The sequence below is a fragment of the Kryptolebias marmoratus genome, linkage group LG4 (genome assembly GCF_001649575.2).
Source record: "Kryptolebias marmoratus isolate JLee-2015 linkage group LG4, ASM164957v2, whole genome shotgun sequence".
Lineage (NCBI taxonomy): Eukaryota > Metazoa > Chordata > Actinopteri > Cyprinodontiformes > Rivulidae > Kryptolebias > Kryptolebias marmoratus.
In genome coordinates, this window is record NC_051433.1 from 21,204,645 (window position 1) to 21,214,450 (window position 9,806).

The window sequence follows — 9,806 nt, forward strand, 5'->3', positions numbered from 1 at the left end:
GATATGACAGCTGCCTGTTACAGTGCTGAAATAGAAAGCAAGAGGCAACAGAGCATGGCTACAGGATTCAGATCAGACAGATTTGCATCACTGGCAGGTCTTTAGGCAGGGCAGGGCTAATCTCTTGCAGACAGGCTTAAGAAAGAAAAACCTCACTGTTGTGTCTCCACAGATAGGGATTTTAGTAATTAGCATTAATCAGAGACGGGTGTAAACAGTCACATTAAACATGTTAAGTGTATAGTAGAGATAGTGCAGACATAAGTAGAAAGTAATCTAGGATGTGCAACTAGGTCAAAGTTCAGTCCTGAAAATTTTAACTTGGCCACAGGCGCAAACATGGAAGCATAACTCTGCGCTTTTCTTTCCCTGTATGTACTTTTGTTTGCCCTCTGATATTATCTGTATTTGCCTTGTATGTATATTTATTATTATCGTTTATTTATTTTATTACTGTATTCCATTTTGCAAGATCAGACTTTTGTTTCTTGAAAGTCCAACCAGGGATGAGGACTGCCATAAGTGATTTATGCAAAACAACGGTTCCATTGTTTGCTATTTGGCACTGTTTATGTAAATTCCCTGTTCAAATAAACTTGAATGAAGATAATTATGGTGACAGAAATCTGCTGATGCTTCAAAATTAACTCATAGATGCCAACAAGTGCCTTAATGGACTGACAGTCAGTATGAAACAAATTTGGCTTGGAATTTTACAAAACAAATGGTGTAAAATATCTACTAGTACTTACTATAAATATTCGCTATTATACTTCTGATGATAATACTGTAAAAATAAAATGTGACATGAAATAAAAATCACTGTGCTTTAAATTTGGCTGACAGTCTATGTAAAATTACTATAAAAAGAAAGAGCTCTCATACGCAGCTTGCAGCCAAGCAAGCTGCTTTCAAGAGGAATATCAAATTGAGGCGAGAAAAGCAAAGTGACCATCCTCATCAGAACCTGGAGGTGATTAATCCAATTTGTTGCTACATTTAACAAATTAAAAGAAAACGGACAAAGTCACAAGGTTGGCAACAGTAAGGGGAGGTTGTTGTTGTTGGTTTCTACAACATACTGTACAGCTAACAGTCAAAGAGGGAATCATGAAAGATTTTTCCCTAAGATGGGGGGAAATAAGCCTACACTGACTTTTCAAAGTACAAAGGTTGCCTAATACAAGTCTTTGCTTTATTAAAAAAAATACATAATTTGAAATGTAGTTTGAAAATATGGTAATATTCATCAAAAAGTAGATATAGTGCCCAGTCCTAGTTAGAACTTTGTGCAGTTTAAAGGAAATAACATGTTTGTGCAAGTGTAGCCTACAACAAAACAAAGAGCTAATGAGCTGAAAGCATGTTAATAATATATAATATGTCTTCACCACTTTAATATTGTGTCACAAAAAATGACACAAACTAAAAGGTTATTTTTAATGCCTTTGAAAATGGGATACAATCGTTGGGGGCGTCTTAGAGCTTATAAACACAACATGGAAGTTGTTGCTGTGATTGCACTAGTTGTGGTGAATAAAATTTGTGAAATGGTTTTCATCAGATGCTTTACAAGACCTGACTTTCCACTTTCAGTTCACGTGTGCACTTCTAGACATAGTGAAACTAAGTAAAAACAAAACCTAAAGCCTTCAAATCAGGTCACTGAAACAGTGAGGGATTACGACTGAGTCAAATTTAAAAAATCATGGAGAAGTTGACCATATATTTATTTTTATTTTTTTGTAGTTAAATCTTGGAATCAGGTCTAGTTTCCCCTCATTTTCTAAACCAGAACAACAGAAGTAGTTAAGCTGGTAGTAAAGCCACATTCGCTCACTGCAATTCCTCATTTTAGAGGCTGGGAACTTTTCCTAATGACTGCAGCCGTTCTAAATTATTGAAAAAGCCAAAGCACCACATCAGCTACAGAAATGGCTATTAACCTTGAAGAGTGATATTCAAATTCAGCAAGAGCCAACTACGTCCTCCAGTGTCCCTTGCGGGGAGGAAATGTAAATGTGTTCTAGCTGAAACAGATGGGAAAACCTTCCGCCGTTTGAAGTTCCAGTAAAAGGACTTGTCGCAAGCAGGGGGCTCTCCACCCCCTCGATAAAATATTCAGGACCGAGTCTCCTGAGCCACCTTTTCTTCCCAGTATACCTCACTAGACAATGCTGGACTTCCACACAGCTGGATTAATACCAAACATGAACAGCCTTACAAATAAATAAAAACTTAATAAATGTTTACAAATCGGTGCAGCGACAGTGAAAAACAGCCTGAGGTTTATCTCACTTTGCACACAAGAATTCACCAGATTTGATTTATGAGTGAGAGAGAAACAACAGCAGCCTCCTACTCCTTTAAGAGCATTCTGGAGCCTAACTATGTGAGAATTGTGATGTCCTCTGCATTGCTGTTTACAAATCATCCCAAATTAAATTTCTCAGCTGAGTTGACACACTGTCAGTGCTGATTTGGTTCTATTGTGACGATACCTGGCTGTCAATCATTTCCAGCTCTGATACTGTGCTGTGGACCAGAGAGAACCCGTGATTATTACTCTTATCACTTTGCTCAAGAGACAGAGGAAAGAGAAGACGACGAGTGAAAAGAGTAGGAGACCAGATGGTTGAAAAGGCAGTAAAAGTGAATTTAAAAGTTTGCCCAAGTTACTTTTGAAGACCACTGCAAAATAACCCTGTTTTTTTTTTTAAAGAAAATAGCATCATTTTGATTTTAACTACAACTCTAAAAGCAACAAGTCTTCAAGTTGAGGCTCATTGTGATTCATTGTGATTTCTGTTTTCTTCTTTTACAACAGGTCAAAAGAAAAGTGTTCACTCATTTTTCACTTCTCTTCTTGTAAGTTCCTTTAACACTTACAAAATTTGAATAAAACATGTTTCTTCCAGTAGTTTTTTTTTTTTTTTTTCTGGGGAGATCAAGACGCCTCTGTTGAAAATGATGCAACACTTTTTTGAAGTGATAGAAAACAGTGCTTGTAAACCCTGGATTTGATTGGCCTTAAAAGTAAAAAAAGGAAATGTACACAGAAGAAAAAAAAAAGACTCCCTTTGAAAGTCAGTATGTTTTATCAATGCTTTTCAGTTATCCTGAAACTTAAACTATGGCTTATGGCTTAACACAAACAAATACCAATTTATGTATCTTCATGCATGCACAAAATGACAAAATATGTCAAAAATCCTATTAATCACAGGCTGCTGACCAACAACTAGCATAAAACACCACTGAAAAGCTAACACGATTAACATTGTGTTTATCACTGGACATTTATACACAAAACAAAGGTTTCAAAGTCATTAATAATAACAGTCATGTTATAATAACTTCAACTATTATTTACAGACATATATTCTTCAGGGTTCAGTCAAGAAAAGATGAAAAAGATGTGAAAATGCACAGCTTTACTGCAACATGTTTCTAATACAGGAAGCTACGGTAAGTCTACTGGGACAATTTGCACCATGCAGCAACAAAGTTTCTGACTCTTTTGGCAGCACAGCTTAATGTTAACAAAATCAATTTTTGACATTTAAAAATTGACTCAACTGAATCTTCCATATCCACTATTTTACCTTTCACCCCTAATTTAATGACAGAAGATTCAAGCAAAAAAAAAAAAAAAGAAAAAAGGTAAGCACTTGCTGCCATGACGTGTAATGTTTTCTCTGATCCACAGTGTCATTCATTCACTGCCACATCTTGAAACAGGTTCATTTTAAAAGGTTGTTTAGCAAACTCAATATTTAACTCCGGATGGACCCTACTTCTAATAATAATGATTAAAAAATGTTAGTACTGGGAAATGTCAGAGCCTGTGCGTCACTCACCAACAAAACTCTGGCTGCTGCTGCAAAAAGGTTAAAGGTTGCTGTAGTTAAAACCTTTCAAACTAATGGAAGTTATGACAGAGTAAAGGTAATGTTTTGAAAGGACCAAGAAAAAGAACTCATTTTAGTCAAGCAGCTATTTTATGGAAGAATGTGTGTGCATTTTCTTTGTTGTTGAGAAAACCTTGCACAACAGCACTAAACAGGATAAAAATTCACATATTTAAGCAATTCAAAAATGTTTCTGAAGCAATTTCCTCTCTCAGTGGTAGAGTATGCAGTAATGTTTTTGACTCATTTGTTTAACACAGTTCTATAAATCAAAAGAGACTGAATGATGATGTTTTAGGTCAGATTTTCTGTATGAATATAAAGCTATTTACCAGATTCAGGACTTCCAAGAACCAGTGATTGCTCTGGCCTGGGTAAAACATAAACTTGGCTGGACCTTTATTTACACTATCAACAGATCTCTTCTGCGCTCTTCTGATATGGACATTTGGACAACTGTAAATGCACAAAAAACACAACGAAAGCCAGATCTGAGACCGACTAAGCAGAGGAAATTGAAACTGAGAAAATTATGATATATGCATCTAGTTCCCCAAGGCATTACAATTTGTTCTTTATAATTGTCTTTGCTTTTTGCCATTTTGTTTATTTTAAAATCAGCACACAGGGGGCAGATTTCACCCTCCTTACTTTTAGGGGCTTTGACAGCATTTACTTGATTGTTTTTGTAATGACTGGGCAACATGTTTGTACCTTTAACATTTGACACCAAATACAAAACAAAGATCACTCCAGTATGGTCTGTTAGCCGCTGTTCACAGCTCACAGATAATAGAAGAGCGAAGTGCAAGATGTAACCTTTATACTACAAGCCTATCGGAAGCGAGGCTGTAGTCCACAACTCTTAGTTACAATATGTCCCAATGACAGGATGTTAAGTACAGTTTGTCTCAAAGCTACTTATGTATAATGATAAATTAAATATTAAAGCTTTGCAACTGTCTCGTTTAATATTTTAGACCTCGTGTATATACAATTAATATAAAAGACTAGATCAGAAAAATACAAGCTGCACTTAACATTTTCCAACATTCAGACAGGGCCGATTAGTGAAGCTTTTTCTTCTGAAAGCTCCTATCGAATAACTATAATTTTGAACAACACTTGTTACATAACTTGTATAATTACAGTTATTACAAGTGGAGGCTGCGCCGGTATAAATATCACCCCTGTACTGTCACAATGTTGGACTGTGGCTCTAACAGCACTCTGCTCTGACACATGCTAACATGCTAGCTTCTGCAACTACAAAAATAAACCCTGCGACAACGGAGGCACGCCACCACACCGCGCCTGCGTCAGACAAAGACTGTAATGTAACAAACATGAAGTGCTCTGCTACCTTTAATTTGTCGAGAAGGATTTGTTTCGAAGCTACTGTCCTTAGTCCTCTTGCAGCAGCTTGGGATGCCATGGATGCCGCCATGTTGACACGCAAGAGCAAAGAGAGATGTCGTAGTACGTTTGCGGCCGTTCATAGGTCAACAGCAAGAAGGGGGCGGTGCTTCAGAGGAGACACCCACGGAGTGTTGTGGAGTCCGGTGGTTCGGGATCCCACTGTGGGTCGTAAAACACCTAAACACGGGTCCTAAGACGTGCTATAGAAATAAAAGTTAGATTTTAAATGACTGATATTGGCAGATTTCTTACTTAAATATTAAAATAAATTAAAAGTGGTCATAGATTGATAAAATAGTGTATTTATTACTGAGATTCTTTGTGTCCAGTTAGTGACTTGGACTCAGAAGTTGAGATATTTCTGACCTACAATAATCTCAAAATCCAAAATGTTTCACTCAGCCTGAGAAGTTATAATAGCATAATTGTATTTCTTACTGTTCTTTGGTTGTATTTAAGTAACTCACACATAACAATGCCCAATCACAATTAGTAAACGTGTTGCTTTAGTAAGCTTAGTTTTTCAAGAAACTGAATAAGTAGGGTTTTCCAAACATCATCTCATGGTGCAGTTTTAATTTCAGATCTAGTTTGGTTCAACTCCCACAACTGACCATATAACAATTTCATGTTCATTTAAACAGTATTTCCACATTCAATCAGTAACAGCTGCAAAACCAAAAGTAAAAACCAGGTATTGATATTAGACACTCAGGGGAAAAAAATTGGAATAGTCTTTGTCCTCATTGTCAAAAGTTGTGTAAAATCCCCACACATACACAGTCATGAATTCACATATTAAACCAGTCTCATTAAAAATTGTAAATTAGGCTGCAGTAAGCACTCCAATGGTAATCAGCCAAAAACCACTGATGTTCCTTAAATGGTTCTAAAAACCTTTTCAGCTGTAAATTTACCCAACAGAATTCAGAAGTCATAGTTGTACTTAGTAGTCTCTTTAGAGGATTTGTTGTGCTGGGCAACCAGTAAAAAAATCTCCTGCATTATTATTTCACTTTTTTACTTTTACATTTTTTTATTGCTTAAGGAAAAACAACCAAAATTGCATATATGACATGCTTTGCCATTTTATTTATACAACAAGTAAAACCTTTCAACTCATGCACATCCAAGATGAGAGCGATTTTACTGTTAAATTAATGATGTGATAAAAAAAATTAAACTAAATGTATTTGAAATTCAGAGACAATCATGTTTCTCTGGAGAGACATGGGTAGGTTGACTGACGGACACAACTGCAACTCAAGTTTCTATTTTTTTTACAAAGAAGAAGAAATAAACAAACATGAGTTTTATTTTCATTTTTAATGCAATTTAGAACAATGAATTGCAATTTAAATAATGTTAAATTATAAAACAATACAATTTGTATATAAAGCAAGGCATTCTAAAAGGGTAACTTGCAGATTTCTTCCCTTATTAGGTATATTTATTAGTAGTAAGTAATAATAATAATAATAATAATAATAATAATAATAATAATAATAATAATAATAATTCTCTTAAATTACCAATAAAAAAGGCAACACATCTAAAATAAAAAAATAAAACTTGACATTTTTCAACTGAATTCATTTTATGTGAATTCAGTTGTGAGAAACAGGTTTAGTTTTATTTTTTGTTTTGTGTGTTTGATTTGAATTGCAGCGACATAAAAATGTAATGTAATGTCATGGTTTGAGAATGGATAGATTGTGCATGTTTATCTATGGCCTTGAAGGGAAAAAAATCCACAGCATCTGGAATTTTCCATCTATACTTTCAGAAATGCCTTTTGCCTGATGGGCAGTCAGCGTTTTTATTGAGAAACAAAAAACCTTTCTGTTTCTGCAAAATATATATGTTTTATATTTGTCATTAAGTTTTGAATTAAGTGTTCAAATTGTTCATTTTGATTATTTAATCAATTTACATGAAGTAAGCACACACTAAAAGGCCCACCGTGGATGTTGGATGCTGGAGCCACTCTGGCTCCATCCATCGTGTGACCTTGTGTCCAGGACAAACAATCCCTGTGCTCAGCTGAAAGGTGTTGGTAGGGAGTCGAGTTAGAGAGCGTGGGATGTGTGAGCTGATCTCGACTGAATAGCTAAATAGCCCACTCACGTAGGCCTCCAGAGCCCTCATTACATGCTGCATCTTGAAAGGGCAGAGAGGGCAAACCGATCATAAAGAGCAGTGATTATGACAGAGGGAGAGAAAGATACTTGCTAAGAAACCATCAGTGTCAGCAGGATGCAGCGGACAAGACAGAGGGGAGGAGACCATGATGAACAGCCACAGCCTGGACTTTTTTTTCACCAAACCCTAATATGCTCAAATAACTAAGTCTACATAATAAAACCTCTCAAAAACTTTGCCCCAGTGGGAACCACTGTAATGTCAACATGGGAGAGAATTTGCCTCATGTTTATTTGATCCTTTTTTCCCTCTCTCTCTCTCTTAACCCCTTTCTTTTGGGTGAGAGCTTTTGATAGTCAGTGATCCATATTCCACACAGCAAAATATTCTTTGGTTGCAAGCCAGTTTAACATAATCACAGCAAGAGCACAAATGAAGTGAAGAGCACTGCACTGGCTTAACATTCCAGCATGTTAACAAATCCTGTTGAATGCATAAACTGCAGCCCTGCCTCGGTGTGTCAGTGACGGGTAGTAAGCTCAACGTAAAAATGAAAAATCACTATGAGCCCAAGCCAAGCAGAATCGCCAGTGGATGATTCATTTGAAGCTTTCCAAGGTTTTGTTTCTTTTCTCTCCACAGTATATCCACTTTCTCTGTCTTTCTGGGTTGTTGTTTTTTTTCATTTTTGTGTGTGTGTGTGTCAGTAGGAACTTTTTTTTCTTGTTAATGGAATGTATATTCAGAACTGTTAACATAACAATGTGCTAACTATTTTTTTTTTACAAAAATGTCTTGTCTCGTAGACCGTGAAATTGTGCTTTTTGTTTGCAGTGACAGTGTTAACAACCACTTCATTATTCCAACAACAAAATGCAGCCCTCTCCTCTGCATAAATGTTCCATAATGTATGAAAAAATTGAATAAGAATTGGTGTAATTTTCTATTTTTTGATACTATTTTAAATTTACCATTTCCCCCACTCTCAGGCTCTACAACTGTGTTTTGCATGTTCAAAGTGTGGGTTGGGGCTTCCCAATCCTTATGTGTTTTAGGTGGAAGGCAAAAGGGAGGGGGCTGTCTGGTCCCTCAAGCAGACATTTTGCTTAAAGAAGCTGCTTGAGTGCACCAATGTCCACTCATCAGTCACCTCCCTCGATACAAGTACGTTCTGATTTCTTTAGTTTATTGTCCGAATATTTGCCTAGCCTTCCATGGTATGTGAACATCCATGTATTTTATCAGTTCTTCTTTATGCTTTAGATTTGTTATTAAATGTATGGTCTTGAGCCTGTCTCCTGTGTGCCTGCATTTGGGTTCATCCACCACTATAACAGTTGTACATGATATATTGTATATAGGCATACTGAACTAACATCTGTTTACATAAAGTGAATCACTGACAACTGATGGCGAAGGAGTGTCCCATTCAGTAGTTGAGTGTTTAAACTGCTAGTTCTTGTGGCTTTGAATCAAGGGGTAGGGGTTAGGTGTAACACTAAACTGAACATGAGCTTAGTTAGTCTTCTGATAAACGCCTTTTTCGAAGAAGAGTAATTGCATTTGTCCATTATGCCCACCACAGAAAGGCAAAGACTGGCAATAATTGGCTGTACAACTACAACTGATTAACATTTGTTGTCAGCATGATTCAAATGGCTACCACAGCCAACTGAACTTAAAAAAACTGGCTATAACTTTAATAAATCTTCAGCTAAACTTTGGTGTGTTAGTAGCTGAGTCATCACCAACACATATTCTGAGCACTAACAGATCTAAAGATGTTTGTTTAAAATTTGGCCAGAAAATTGTTTGGAATCAACTCCATTTTTCTGCTAGCAAAACATCTCATGAACCACTGAATAGATTTTAATGAAACTTTCAGTAAATATTTATTATATGTACATCTACAACTGATTGACATTTAGAGCCAACTCAGCTCAAGATATCCACCACAGGCAACTGACCCTACAAAACACAAAAATAACTTTAACCCAATCAATTTTGTAGATACTGTGTTAAAATTTGATGTCATAGTAGCTGAGAGTCATCCCCAATACGTCCCACAAATACTACTTATTGCACCCACTGGCTAATTGACATTAGCAAACCTAAACTTGGCTATAACTTAGTCAGTTTTTGCAGATATTGAGCTAAAATTGCATGTGGAAGTCATTCACAACATATATTCTGAGTGTGACACCTTTCAATATTGCACAAGATTGTGCATAACATTATCTTAAAGGGGAGGCGGCATTATGGAGCAGTGGTTAGAGCCGTCACCTCCCAGCAAGAAAGTTGCAGGATCACCTCTTGGCCTGGGGCCTTTCTGGG

At 36.4% G+C, this 9,806-nt stretch overlaps 1 protein-coding gene across 1 annotated transcript in view; it reads right to left on the reverse strand.

The window, feature by feature from the left end:
• The window catches only part of suclg2 (succinate-CoA ligase GDP-forming subunit beta), a 95,236-nt gene extending 89,835 nt beyond the window's left edge, over positions 1-5,401 (reverse strand). The window contains exon 1 of the mRNA XM_017429946.3: positions 5,275-5,401. Coding sequence (XP_017285435.1) covers positions 5,275-5,358 — 84 coding nt within the window. The 5' untranslated portion in view covers positions 5,359-5,401. The remainder of the gene's footprint in view (positions 1-5,274) is intronic.
• Between the last annotated feature and the right edge of the window lie 4,405 nt (positions 5,402-9,806).